The following is a 15239-nucleotide window of genomic DNA, read 5'->3' on the forward strand; positions in this document are numbered from 1 at the left end:
TGGTGGACATCAAGGGAGTAAATTAAATTCGTTACTGTACTTAAGTAGCTTTTTTGTGTATCTCTGAAGTATTTCTATTTGGGGAGACTTTCACGTAACTGGTTAAACAAGACACCAGTCAGGGTCTTGAACTTGTTTTGCCACTTGGTAGCATTTTTTTATCACCAACATACAGTTTAGCAACAGTTCAACAGCAAGCAGAACATTTTGAGAGGAATAAATGATGGAACAAACTCCAGACTCGAAATCACCACAACACCCGTGGCCTTATTTGCATAATTTTATTATAGTAGTTGAAAAGAAGGTTTTGGGCTTGTGATAATGTTAATAGACATCAATCAGTGCTTGACTTATTAATATTATTAATGTGCTGAGAGGAAAAGAGTCTTTTCACATAAACTGAGTTGATTAAGTAAAGAATCTTGTGAGAAAAATGATATAACATTATAGCCATAATGAATCATAGTACTTTGGATACTTAAGTCAATTTGAAGGCAAATATATTGTACTTTTAGTTTAAGGGACACTTTTACTGGAGTCCTATTTTACAAAGTGGATCTCTACTAAGTTTACCTTGAGATGATCTCCTGGATGAATTTGAGAGAAATCATCGCTATACCTTAAGTAAAAACTGAGTTGTGTCGATAGGACGGCCATCTTTGAGCCAGGTAATGCTGGGAGCTGGAAAGCCATTGACCACACACTGAAGGTTTAGGGGATTGTGCAGAACCACCGATCGTTCAGCAGGTCCGGTAGAACGGATTGATGGAGGAACTAAAAAAAATTAATTTAAATCGTATAAATTGCATTGGTTACAAAGCTTTTAGATGTGTATCAGATCAGTATTGTGTATTTTTTAGGTGAATATCGTTTTAAATGGACATGATGTACCTCTTCTTGCTCTTTTCCATTTGACAGCAGTGGCCAAAACACCAATATTCAAATTAGCACATAGATTACATGTCAACGAACTAAACTTCCTGTTTAGGATTCTTGCTCGGTTTTTCTTATCTTCTCTTACCGTGTACGGTGACTTTAAAATCTCGTTCCTGCTCTCCTGCTTCGTTTGAGGCGACACACTGGAACAGAGCAGTGTCCGAGACCTGGGCGCGGGAGATGACCAGACGATGACCGTTTGCCAAAATTCTCACACCTTCTGCCTGTCTGATCAGCTCTCTGTCCTTTAGCCACCTACGATGAGGATCATTGTACATGCAAGAATAAACCAAAGAGAAAAGGAAACCCGTGATCTTTTTTATGGTCCTGTACAATATATTAGAAAGTGCATGATCAGATCAGGAAAATTATTGTTGCTAGATATATAGAGATATCTTTGATTGGAACTTTTGTTGTCCTTTAAAGCTAAATAACATTTCAATCAAATCTTCTTCCTTTTTTGTCATGTGGAACAGTATATTTGGTGACATTCATTTGCAAGTTACTATTCACCTTCACTCACAGCCTTTCCAGACTCATTTAACCAAAATCTGAGCTACAAGAAAGACCATGGTCATAAATACAATCCTCCATGCTACATGCACTCAGCATGATGAAAGGCGCTATGCATTACTACATCTAACTGCATTCATCGACTCAAAACAATGAATTTGATTTGTAAGTGTGACTATACTAGACTTGTGGAAAAAGATTCTGTAATCTGTTACCAAAATTTAACCTTCTGTCTGGAGGAAACCAGGCACCACTCATCACTTAACCCAAAAAAGTGAAGCATGGTGGTGGAAGTATTATGCTGTGAAAGAGTTTTTCTGCAGCAGGGACTAAGCAAATGGTTGTGGGAAAGCTGAATTGAGCAAAGATCAACATATATCTCATTAAAAACCCGTTCTAGGGTGCTCAGGACCTCAGTCTGGGTCGAAGGTTTACCTTATACATCACAACACAGGCATGGCTTATGAACAACTCTGTGAATGTACAAGGGTGGCCCAGTCAGAGCCCTGTCTTGATCCATATTGAACATCTCCAGAAAGACATGAGAGAAATTGCCCTGAAGAATGGCAGAAAATCCTCCAATCCAGGTGTGCTAAGCTTGTTTTCTTCATGATAAATGTATAGACATTTCTAGAATTCTGTTTTGTCATTATGGAGTTATGAGTGTAGATTAATGAGAGAAAAATAATTCATAGTATTAGTAGATTGTAGCATCGAACTGCAACATAACATTATACGCATATAAATAACTTGTGTATGTGCGCTTACGTGATGGTTGGGGGAGGCGTGCCTGTGGCATGGCACTCAAGTTCGAGCACGTTATCAACGATGACAGTAGCATCTGTAATCTTATCAGCCCCGTTTACAGTGGGTGGTACTGAGAAACACAGAAAACAGAGTTCACCCATCACCATTTTTTTTCTCTGAACTATGAAAAAAAACCATGAAAATGATCCCAAATATTGGTTGACCGATATATCGTTGAAGCCGATATATTGGCTGATTTTATTTTTGATCTTTTTTTATTTTTTCAACATCGGCAGACAAATCTTTCCATTTGCCGATATTTTTCACAATGTATAATTAAACCATATCGTGCATTAGCGCTACTTCTTTAAGACAAGCCATGTGATAACATTTTGCTAGGTTATGTCACATACACACATGCGATATACATAAATTCAAATAAAAATTTAAACCTGTTACCCTAAAAATCAATAAATAAACCTATGATTCCACATTCAATATAATGATATGATGCAAGAAACGAATGTGTGCAGGTTAATAGATCCGAATGAGCTTCTGGATAAATATTACAGCGTACTAGAATCTCTGTATATGCTTCGATTCTGAACAGTGCTTTCGCTGGACGTGAACAAAAACGTAAATTTACCTAAAACGCCAACATCGTACTTGATCTCCATCTCCCCTGCAATGCTGGTCGCCACACAGACATACAGGCCAGAATCGGAGGGCGCAGCATTGATGATCTCCATTTTGCGGCCCTGCTCTATCAGCCGCAGGTTTTCCCCGGTTTTCACAGGAGATCCGTCTTTTAGCCAAGTGAGCGAGGGTGAAGGATTACCAGCTACTTCACACTCCAGAACCAGGGTTTTACTGACCACAACTTTCTTCTCCACAGGTGCATCTACACCTCCGGCAATGGATGGAGGAACTGAAAGGGGGAAAAAATTCTCAATGGGTTACACTGTGGTCCAAAAGAAACATTTTTGAAAGTAACCTTCTTAGAACCGTCTTAGAAAGTAACCCCCTGCGAGTTCCGGGGGACCACTGTATATATTAAAATGTGTATGTGATAGAAAACAATCGGCTCTTATAGAAATTTTGGAGGCATTGATCGTAAGTATTTTTTTAACAAACAGGAAAGAAAAATGCGCACCATAGACATCCAGCTCATATGCCTTCTCGGACGTTCCTGCGACGCTGGTCACTCTGCAGGTGTACTGCCCAGCGTCAGACACCTGTACTCGTGAGATTTTCAGGAAGTGTCCACGGTCTACATACTGCGCCTGCCTGCTAGACAGAATGGCCTCGCCGTTCTTATACCAAGTGATTGCTGGAAGGGGAACGCCTCGAGCCTCACACTCCAAAGTAACCGGGTTGTGCAGAAGAGCCGTCACTTCTGAGGTCACGTTCCCTCCTTTAATACTCGGGGGCACTAAAAGGATAAGAGAAGATCAGCAATATAAACATGGCCTATTTAACACATATGATTCAGACGATGAGATGATGCTAGAAGTATTTTGTTGGTGCTGCTGGGATTTGAACTCAAAACCTTCTGATCAGAAGTCCAGAGGTGGAAAGAGTAATCAAATTTTATACTCAAGTAAACGTACTGTTACTTCTTTTAAATTCTACTTAAGTACAAGATACCGGTCTTAAAATCTACTTAATTAAAAGTAAAAAGTATCTAAAATTTACAGAGTTACTTTTCCTTAACATTGGATTCGATTGCAGTTTAAAAATTGCGAAATTGGCCATGCTCTCTGGACGCCAGCGATGGTACGTTCCCTTTGCCGAATCAATCACCAATGATACTTAATTTTGGTGTCCATCAGCTCATGTATGTGATAGCAGTAATGATAAACCATTTGTTTGAGGGTCGAATACATCACTCTCCCGCTCTGAGATAAACACACACCGTAAACGCTGAGGTTGAAGTCTCTGGACTGCTTTCCCGCAGAGTTGGTGACGCTGCACTGGTAGCGTGCCTGGTCCCCTAATCGGGAGCTCTTTATTTTTAAAACCTGGCCACGATCCAACACCTCAAAATTGGGGTCTCCCAGAAACAACAGCCTAAAACAAAGTAGGGAAAAGTCAGAGAAAACAAACGAGCGCCGGGGTTCAGATTGTTGGCTTTCGAGACTTGACAGGAAATCTGATCGGAGCAACTCACTTCCTGTCTTTGTACCAGTGGATTGTGGGAAAGGGCACACCTTTGACCTTGCACACCAAGCTGATCTCCTGATTCAGAACGGTGTAGAGGTCACGTGACCCGCTGCTTCCAATGATGCTAGGAGGAACTGCCAACGAAAACATGTCACATAGAAAGCTTTTGATAATGACATTTTATATTGTGATATTCAGTGTCATGCCACCATTTACTGCTGTATTTCGGTATTTACCCAAGACGTCGAGGTGGAAGTCCTTCTCGGTACTTCCTGCGACGTTGATGGCTTTGCAGCTATAGCCGCCTGCGTCTGCTGCGGCGGCTTTGAGCAATCGCAGTGTCTTTCCTCTCTGCAGGATCTGCACATTACTGCTGGCAACCACCTAATATACCATAATGCAAATCTATGAAGAACATGTACATCAATATTTATTATATTAATGCTGGTGCCCCAGATATACACTATAGGGGGCAAATGTTTGTGAACACCTAACTATAAGATTTTAATGTGCATTTTGAACATCCCATTCAAAAAAAGCCGTATTTACTACTAAACGCCTAGAGTTAGTTTTCCTTGTGCTTTATTCCATACTTCCATGTGTTCCGGCTTATATTATAAATTATAATTACCATACAAGGTTCTCTTATAAAACCAAAAGAACGAGCAAATGGTTGTAGGTCACACACCGGAATGCCGTCTTTAAACCAGGTGATGACTGGTGGAGGAGTTCCTGTGACGTCACAGACCAAGCTGGTGGGCTGGTTCATCACCACTGAGACATTTGATGGCAGGCTACCGTCTCTTACATCAGGAGGCACTGAAAAGGATGAAGAAAAAATTGGCGTAATAGCAATAAAAACTGTATCGTTCATCATCTAGTGGCTAGACAGTTTTACCGTTGACTTTCAGTTGGTACTTCTTCTCTGTACTCCCAGCATCATTTGCAGCTGTGCACGTGTATTCTCCATTGTCCAGCGGCGACACCGAAGCCAGGATGAGCAGAGTTCCATCCTCCAAGATGGACACACCGGGCTCATTCCCAGTCAGCTCCTCGCCATTCCTAAACCACTTAATTACTGGCTGAGGAAGACCTACATGATCAGAGAATGTGCTGTAAGGAAGTATTCAAGATACTTAGTCCTTTGCGATGAGTTGTGTAGGACGCTAGATTACCTTTAGCTTGGCAGGGGAATGCGATGCGCTGATTTGCCACTCTTTCCTGCAGGGGACTGTTAAAAGGGGGTTCAGAGACCTCGACTACAGGGGGAACTACAGGACCAAACAACAGTTAGGTACATGATGGTTCAAGTGCAAAAATCTTTCTGCTCTGCCAGATCATTTGACTTGTTTCTAGTCTGAATCTTCTTAAATCATGCATTTATTTCTTATACAGTGGTACCTTGACATATGAGTTTAATTCGTTCCATAACCTTGCTCGTATGTCAATTGCTCGTATTTCAAAGCAAATTTCCCCATTGAAATTAATTGAAATGCCATTAATCCGTTCCAGCCCCCAAAATGCCACCCTAGTTGTTTTTGTTACGTGTTTTTGAATGAGAAAATTGTATCTATAAATGACAAATATTGTATAAAAACATAATAAAAGAGAATGTAAAGAAATAATAAGGTTTTATTCAGTGTATTTTCCTTGAAGATGAGACTTGAGCTAACGAAAACGCCGGTGGTGTGTGTGTGTGTGTGTGTGTGTGTGTGTAAGAGTGTGCGGAAGGGGGGGCGGGTGTTAGAGGCGATAAGCGGAGGCGGAGGGAAAACTATTTTTTTTACTATCACTCCTGCACAGTCCACAAACTTTACAATTTTTACTTTTTCTTCTTTGCTTATCGTCTCGAGCTCATATCTCAAGTTTTTGCTTGCGTATCGAAGCAAAAAATCGACCGAGTGACCGCTCGTATCTAAAAAAACTCGTATGTTAGGGCACTCGTATGTCGAGGTACCACTGTATTGAGACGCTTATTTTTTGCAGTGAGTCACCCTCGATTCCTCACCTTGGACCTGCAACTGAATCCCAGTCACATCCTGTCCTACAAGGTTGCTGGCTACGCAAGTGTAAACTCCCTCATCAGACAGCGCCACCTTTCGGACAGTCAGAGTTCCGTCTGAGGAGAAACTGTAACGAGTCCCGTCTGCCACCAGGGCTGTGCTGTTCTTCTTCCAGCTCACAGAAGGTTGGGGGACTCCCTGCGCCACGCAAGGCAGGTCAATGGAATGGGCCACCTGAACCTTCATGACGCGTGGCCCCAGCAAGATATGTGGAGGAACTGAGGACAAAATCAATCAGGTGAATTCATCCAAGGTTGTGAGTTCAATAAGCTGTTTAAGCTCACACATTGGTTTTGAGTAGAGCATTGAAAACCAAAACTTTTCTCATTTGATTGCTACAATAGTGATGTCCTTCAGTGGACACTCAGGCAGGAAACACTCATCCGCAACTTCTGATTGGAAGGTTGTAAGCAGGGCCGTTTCAGCCATTTTGGTTGTAAGTGTGTAAACATGTACTATATAATAAACTCCAGCAGAAAAACAGGTAGGTAATTCTAATGAGCGTCGGCGAGAACAGCAGCAGGGTAGGAAGTGCTCACTAGTGCGCCCCCAGATTGTTGCGTGCTAGGCAACCGCCTAGTTTGCTAATGCCTAAAGAAAGTGCTGGTTGTGAGTTCAAGTCCAAGTACCACCAATGCTGCTGAGCCCTTGAGCAATGCCCTTAACCCTCAACTGCTCAGTCGTATCAATAAAATAATTTGCTTTGAAAAAGGGACGTCTGCCAAATGCAATAAATGTAACTGTAAATTCTTAGCACTTGCGGTTGAGGGACTGCACATTGGGAACTTCCTCGAGCAATTTAAGCCATGCAAGTGTTTCATAGCTTTGCCTTCTGTGGTTTCAATGTCTGGCCTTTTCTGTTTTTCTAAATTACTATAATCTCAACCATTCCACACTAAATGAAACACATTCTCAGTCATCATTTGCACAGTGTCACTTAAAACTTACATGCGCACACAAGCAGATGCACAACTTACTAGGGCAAAAAGATAAAAAAGTCTCTAAAAAAATAAAGATACTGCTATAGTCAATATATAAAACTACAGCACTACACACCTGTGAAAACCAAGCAGGGGCTTTAACAGGGCTTTGGACAACAGCAGGTCTCCATTTGGTGTAATAAACTACACACCTCGGAGCTCAGCAGGGTTTGATTCTGACTGGCGGTTTTATGAGTCGCACCAGTCAGCTGTTACCTGGAGCTGACCGGTTCAATCAAAATTTTGATATTTTGATTCTGTTGTAACACGATGAACTGCTAACGCCAGGGGACTCGTTTATCACCCGGGCATACACGTGCTTCCGTGAGCTAAGCGTGCAGATGCACATTTCCATGTGTGGGATTTGATTTATCGCGGCATACTTGTACGTGAGGATGCGCGTATACACTGGATGGAAAACGTCGACAGATGCTTAACGAAAATGGTTGGTAATGGCATGCAAAGCCAGAAATGAAATACAATCATGGCAGCTACTTTTATTCCTTCTTGGGCACACGCCAGCATTTTTTGGGACAAATACTGTATAACATCAGTGAAGTAGCCAATAAAAAGTCTATTTGATATTTGGAGCAATTTAATATACCATATATTGAAAATACACTTCCTGCCCAGCTTTAATGAATAATGCACCCATCACCATGCTTCAAAAATACAAGTTTTTTTATTCCAGGAGATTCATCTCCATTCTAAATCTTGTGACCTCTATGAACAACTCCAATCTTCCCTTTGGTCACTGAAGGCAAGGCTTCCTTTAAACATTGCTGAATGGCACGTTTGTATTGATTTCTCTTTTACACCATCAGGAGAATTTGTCTATTTCTATCCACACAGGTCAATCGTTCTGTCCCTTGTCATCTCAAGACCTGATTATCGCAATACATTCTGGCAGATCAACCTCTTCAGCTAATCCAATATACAGCTACAGGACTTGTTTTGGGCCTGTAGTATCCACTGTGGTCTCACATGAAAAAACAAACAGTTTCCCATCTAGAGGCCACTCTTGTAATGACAGCGGTTTCAAAACCAGAAAATCTGTAAGATTTTTTGCCAATGACCGTTAGTTACTTTAATTAACTTTCTGTGCCGTTTAATGGGTAAAATAGATGAATTTTTCCTAACTACTGAGAATGTCCTGGTCCTGTCTACTGTAAGTATCTTGACACTCAATTCACAGAAAATTCAAACCCGGACCTTACCGTAGACGCTGAGTTTGATAGCTTGGCTAAAGTTGCCAGCGATGTTGGTGGCCACACAGAGGTATGTGCCGCTGTCCGTCACACGGGTCTCTGTGATCTTCATTGAGCCTGAGGGCAGCTGAGTGTGTCTGTCAGACAGACAGGAGAAGCACGGGAGGGGGGGGTTGATGCTAGCACTTAATGCACAGATTAGGCTGAACACATAATTGTAGACACATGTACAATCAGAGCCATGTCAAGCTTGCATACCCTACCTACAAATCTACCCACAATAAAAGCCTATAACAGGGGTCCCCAGGGGTGTAGCAGAAAATGACAAGTAGTAACTAAAGGTTAAAGGTACTAAAGGTACCGATAGGTAGGTTGGATCATACTTGCCGATAACCAATTAATCAATTGACAAATGAATCAACAACATAAGGATCTATGTAAAATAGTACTGAAAAAAAAAGTTCTGAATCATGGAAATGTGCTAAATTAAATAAACATGAATATATTCATTAATAAATATAATTAGATATTTAATTAATTATATATAAAAAAATATTTATAGCTCTCTCCGTGCAGCACGCAGTCTCGCATGTAAAAACAAACAGCACGTGGCATCAGTGATTCGCCTGTAGAGGCCGCTCTCGTAAAGACAGGGCACCGGAAGCCGGAAAAACTCTAAGTATGGATTTTTGCAGATAGCCGACAGTTTCAGCAATCGGTGTCTCTATTAATAACTATAACTTAATAACATTCAGGGTCAGTTTATACATAACCTGAAATGACAGACGATATATATATGTGTGTGTGTGTGTGTGTGTGTGTGTGTGTGTGTGTGTGCGTGTGTGTGTGTGCATGTTTGTGTGTGGGCATGTGTGTTCATGTTTACCTGGTGGAATAAGGGGAGATAAGCTGCTTGTCTTTGGCCCAGGTGATGATGGGAGGTGGGACACTCTGCACATCACAGGGGAGAGTAACATCCTCACCCACCGTCACGGACATGTCTAATGGATCCCTTGATCCCGACTGATCTCCAGATCCACCACCACTAAGCCTGGGTTTCACTACACACACAAGCACACGCACACACACAACCAAAGACAAAGAAAAACTCAGACCTCTCTATGAAAAAGAATTCATGGCAGAGTCTATTATAGATAAAGCAAAAGACAAGGTAAAAGCTTTAAATGTTCAAAAATTATTGGCGCCCTTGATATGGGTTAATAAACGATAACTGGGGCTGATTAGCTCATTCTGGCACTGAGAGATTTTTTTCCATGACAGAAATCTAACGTTTGCTTGTAGTTAATTTACAATTTCCTATTTTAGAAAAAGTCAACGGTATTGTCACACCGAGAAATGTTTAAAAAAGCTTTAATTGACATTGAGATGCAGAAAAAACTGATATGCAAGAAATTGTCACAGTAGTGACATACTGTGGATATATGAATTTTTATCTGGGCTTTATGGCAGAGTGGCGAGAAGCCTCTCCTCGTTGCAAAACCCATGGAAGCCCGCTGAAGGACTCTGAGTCTGTGTGGAACAAGATTCTGTGGTCTGATGAAACTAATTTTTACATTGTTTGGCCTTCTAAATGTTATACCTGCCCAAAAGCAGTCTAAAAGTGAAGCATGGTGGTGGTAGTATTATGCTGTGAGGGTGTTTCTCTGCAGCAGGGACTTGGCAACTGGTTGATTGAAAGCTGAATGAAGCAAAGATATAAAGACATACCAAGGGTGCCAATAATATATATATACACATATGAGAAGACACATATGAGACATTTGGAGGCTCTAACCATAGACCGTAAGCTGGACCTTCCTGGAGCTGTATCCGGCTGCATTTGTGGCTGTGCACACAAACTCTCCAGATTCGTTTCCCCCAGGTGACGCGATAACCAGACTCCCGTCCTCCTCCAGAGAGAACGATCCGCTCGTGAGATCCAGCAGCTCCCCATGCTGTAACAACAAATAGCAGAGTCCAAAAGGATTTGAAAAGAAACCATGAGAATAATTTGTTGCACGTTTGTCGTCCAAATCCTGATCCTAATCTACACATTACACAAAGAATCCAATTGACAGTCAGGTGTTTATTTAAAAAGCAGTGAAACGATCTCTTGGACGATCCTCTACGTTTCAGATATACAGGCTATGCAGTACGTGGCTTTTTCTGCTCAAAACCCTTTGATTATCTGGATAAAGTGGGATTTCAAGATTAATCTCCATCTCCAGGCCATAGCATTCCTGGCATCTGATTTGTATGGTAATAATAAATGCAGTATAAAGAGGAAGGTTGCCAGAACAAATCACTGCATCATATATAAGATTATTAAACCTATAATTTTGCTGTTTGTTTTAAGATTGAAATAGTTTAAAAATGGAATTAAGGAAGCGAAATATTTCATGTGTGACTTATTACCATCTCATAAAAAGAAATAAACTTCAAGTCTATGTGGAGAATTCTATGATTTCATTCGGACACAATGGTGTTAGTAAAACGAGGTACATGAAGTAGGTGAGGAGGCCTGGGATGCCATTCCCATTCATCCCAAAGGTGTTCAGTAGGGTTTGAGCTCTACAGCAGACCAAAATCAGATTTTCCACAGACATCCAACCCATGTAAAGCATATCTTCATGTAGCTGGCTTTGTGCACAGAGGTATTTACATTTACATTTACATTGAATGCATTTGGCAGACTTTTCTTGAGACTTATTATCTCATTTATACTACTTAATTAACTGAGGGTAAAAAGCCTTAATTAAAGGCCCAAACTTGGCAGCTTAGTGGTGCAGGGATTTAAGCTCATGACCTTCCGATCAGAAGTCCAACAATTTACAACACTCCAACACTTTTTGAACCTTCAAAAAAGAAATAAAGAAAGAAAGATAACAGAAAGAAAGAAAGAAAGAAAGAAAGGCTATACCTTAGCCCAGGTGATGTCTGGCTTGGGCACTCCACGGGCACGACATGGCAAAGAAATTGGTGTTCCCTCGATGGTACTGAACACTTGAGGGCCATGTTGTATAGTGGGCATCACTGGAGTGAAAACACACACACACACACACACACACACACACACACACACACACACACACACACACACACACACACAGAGAAATGGTTTAACTTTTGGTTTTATCTTTAAGCTTAATTCTGATTTTTCACTATAAAATCAGACAATGGTGTGGCAGCAGCACAATATGTACAGTCAAGCAAATCCAGCTCAGGAGTTCTCCATCAGTTCCTCAGGTTTTGGTGTGAAGAAACAAAAAGCTGCAGTAAACAGCAGAAAGAAAGAAAGAAAGAAAGAAAGAAAGAAAGAAAGAAAGAAAGAAAGAAAGAAAGAAAGAAAGAAAGAAAGAAAGAAAGAAACAAAAACAAAGAAACAAAAAAATACATTTAAAAATAGTAGACAGAAAGGAAATAAAAAGAAAGAAAAGAAGAAAAACAGAAAGAAAGAAAACAAAGAATAAAAAACAAAGAAGGAGAAAAGAAAGAAAGAAAGAAAGAAAGAAAGAAAGAAAGAAAGAAAGAAAGAAAGAAAGAAAGAAAGAAAGAAAGAAAGAAAGAAAAAACAAAACAAACTAACTAACTAACAAACAAAAATAATAGAAAGAAAGGAAGAAAAAGAATGGAAAACAATTAAAAGAAGGAAAGTAAAAATAAAACCCAAAGAAAAGAAAGTAAGAAAAACAAAACATTTTGAAGAAAGATAATAAAAAGAAAGTAAGACAGAAATAGGCTACAAAAAACTAAAGACCACCATCAGTTTCTAGTCTAAACCCTAATCTCAGGATCGCTAAGGTATGAAAAAACATTGCTTAGTTGTAAAAAATCTTTCTGCTATGACATGAAGCACTTCATTCAAGAGCTTCATGTCATAGCAGAAAGATTTTATACAACTAAAGAATTGCAGCATTGATTGCAGGACTGCTATGGTGTCTGCACAAAAGTTTGTGGACACTTGGCCAGAAGATTGCTATGTCATTCTTTATAAAGGCCTAAAGCTGGTATCAGAGTGTACGATCAGCCATGATACAGCGCCCCTGGAGCACAGAGGGTAAAGGGCTTGCTCAGGGGCCCAAAAGTGGAAGCTTGATCCCCTGACCTGCTGATCTGTAACCCGAAAACACTATGATCTCAATACTTATGTATATCTTACCATAAACGCTCACGGTGGTGGTGTGATTGCTACTTCCTGCCACATTTTCTGCCACGCATGTATACTGCCCCTCATTCTGCACGCCGACTCTCTCGATTTGCAGACTGCCGTCACGCCGGATGCTCACGTACGGCCCCGACGTCACCTGTCCCTCACACACACACATTGCAGATGTAAAGAACATCCAGCAGCATAAAGAACTCGAAGAAAAGTCTCGAGTCTCACCAGGATGCTGTCATGGAGCCAACGTCTCACAGGAAGTGGGTTTCCAGCCAGGAGTACACACGGCAGCGTGACCTGCTGTTCCTCGATCACGCTGACCTCTGCAGGACTCGGAGCTATCACGGGGACCACTACATACACACACACACACACACACACAGATGTTTGCAAGACAGCTCTATAAAGTTCGTACAAATCTCTCCGTAATGTTCTGACAGATGTTCTATACTGATGTTTTATTAGCTAGAAATACAACGTACTAATCACTTGTTTTGTGCAAAAACACACACTTTATACTGGAGGTGCTCAATGATTCACTGTGAGAACGTGTATCTTATGAGTATGACATAAAATACAGAATATGTTCCCTGTTCTAAAGTATACATTTGTTGATTTCTAATAATAGAAGATAAATATTGCAGTGATGAATTCCAGTCTTTGTGAATTGACATGAGAAAATAATGAGAATTGGAATAAATATCAGTGTTTGACTCATTAATATCATTCTATTAATAGATCAATGTGCTGATAATAACACGCGAGTCTTTTCGCATAAACCGAGCAAAGACTTTGGATATTTAAGTACATTTGAAGGCAAAAACTACAGTACTTTTGTTCAAGTGAGACACTTTTTACTTTTACTGGAGCAAGAATTTAGTGTATCTCTACTTTATCTCATCTACATGGGTTGTGTACTTGTCCACCACTGGAGCTGAGCATAAGTGATTGCAATAAAAAAATGAGGCACGTTCTTTTTTTTTTTTTTTTTTGTATGAGCCAGCTTTAGCTTTGAAGTCCGGGAGGCCTGTGGGACGAGAACTCATCTCCCGGAAAGATGAAAAAAAGCCTGCACTTGGAGCCGTCGCTGTTTCTCCAGCTCTTTGATCACTAAAATATAGATATTTTTTACATTCCAGTCATTCTTGGAGTCTACAGCTGAGATAGAACCTTTAAAGTAAAGTTCTCCACTTGGTCTCATATACAGTGAATTTAGGAGATCCATATACACCCACAACCTTACACACACACACACACACACACACACACACACACACACACACACACACACACAGAACATGAATGTTCCTGTGCATGGTCACATCTGGTCATTCACTTCTGCACTAAGCAGCATTCCTTTGACTACCCTACACACACACGCACACACACACACACACACCTACTTGCACAACTAGTCGCATATCATAAATGAACAGGACTAAAATAACCATTTAACTTTTTAAATTTTCCAGCATTCAGGGTTCTTTACCCAACATGGCCTCGGAATATCAGCACTGCCAAATCGAAGGTTCTCTGAGACTTCATCTCACAAAAAGTGCTTAAAAACGCACATTCAGGTTCCAAAGGAAGTCCCACAGGTCCAAGCGTCCAAAAAAAATCGGTCAGTAGAGTGAAGTCTAGCTGGGAGTGTAGGGAGAACTGCATGGAAAGTCTGATATATAACATTTAAATGTAGTTTTCCAGCCAGGAAATTCATGAGGCATTAGGCTTGATGGATTGCATTTCATCAAACCGGATTTAGAGTAAAAATACTGTATAGAGTAAATATTTCTGCCATTAATGAATCAAAGAAAGAGGGGGAAGATGAGGACGGGTTCAATTTCGAGTCTGATTCCTGTCAAGGAAACATCTCTTGGAGGCTTACCTCACTACTCACTTATAGGCAGTAAACTTATACACAACGATCAGGCATAACATTATGATGGACATGGGCACTCAAAGTGGTCTGTGGCTACGTAGCCCCATATGCAACAAACTGTATTCTGACACCTTTCATTCAACCAGCATTAACTTCTCCAGCAATGTGAGCTACAGGAGCTCGTCTGTTGGATCAGACCACACGGACCAGCCTTTAGGGCATCAGTGAGCCTCAGCCGCCCACGACCCTGTCGTCGGTTCACCACTGTTCCTTCCTTGGACCACTTTTGTTAGATACTGACCACTGCAGACCAAGAACAGCCCATAAGAGATTCAGTTTTGGAGATGCTCTGACCCATGCTCTGATGCTTTTTGCTCATTTTTCATGCTTTTGACATGTCAACTTTGAGAACAAAATGTTCACTTGCCACCTAATATATCCCACCCACTAACAGGTGATATGATGAAGAGATAATCAGTGGCATTCAATTCGCTGGTCATAATGTTATGCCTGATCGGTTTATATTCAAATTGTGTAATCTTTATCTCCGCTTTGGGAGGATGTCCATCATTAAAAATCTTTATACAAATA

General features: G+C 40.7%; 1 protein-coding gene across 1 annotated transcript in view; it reads right to left on the minus strand.

Moving 5' to 3' along the window:
* Window positions 1-15239, minus strand: part of hmcn1 (hemicentin 1) — an 86988-nt gene that overhangs the window by 35962 nt on the left and 35787 nt on the right. Inside the window, exons 18-35 of the mRNA XM_046872529.1 lie at window positions 12995-13122; window positions 12770-12914; window positions 11531-11643; window positions 10406-10565; window positions 9497-9671; window positions 8620-8747; window positions 6368-6640; window positions 5535-5630; window positions 5258-5452; window positions 5048-5178; window positions 4596-4743; window positions 4367-4493; window positions 4112-4266; window positions 3350-3628; window positions 2843-3124; window positions 2218-2326; window positions 1022-1191; window positions 620-774 (exon numbers count right to left, since the gene is read on the minus strand). Of these exons, the coding sequence (XP_046728485.1) occupies window positions 620-774; window positions 1022-1191; window positions 2218-2326; window positions 2843-3124; window positions 3350-3628; window positions 4112-4266; window positions 4367-4493; window positions 4596-4743; window positions 5048-5178; window positions 5258-5452; window positions 5535-5630; window positions 6368-6640; window positions 8620-8747; window positions 9497-9671; window positions 10406-10565; window positions 11531-11643; window positions 12770-12914; window positions 12995-13122 (2969 nt within the window). The remainder of the gene's footprint in view (window positions 1-619; window positions 775-1021; window positions 1192-2217; window positions 2327-2842; window positions 3125-3349; window positions 3629-4111; window positions 4267-4366; window positions 4494-4595; window positions 4744-5047; window positions 5179-5257; window positions 5453-5534; window positions 5631-6367; window positions 6641-8619; window positions 8748-9496; window positions 9672-10405; window positions 10566-11530; window positions 11644-12769; window positions 12915-12994; window positions 13123-15239) is intronic.

Source organism: Silurus meridionalis, chromosome 18 (assembly GCF_014805685.1).
Source record: "Silurus meridionalis isolate SWU-2019-XX chromosome 18, ASM1480568v1, whole genome shotgun sequence".
In the NCBI taxonomy this organism is placed as follows: Eukaryota; Metazoa; Chordata; class Actinopteri; order Siluriformes; family Siluridae; genus Silurus; species Silurus meridionalis.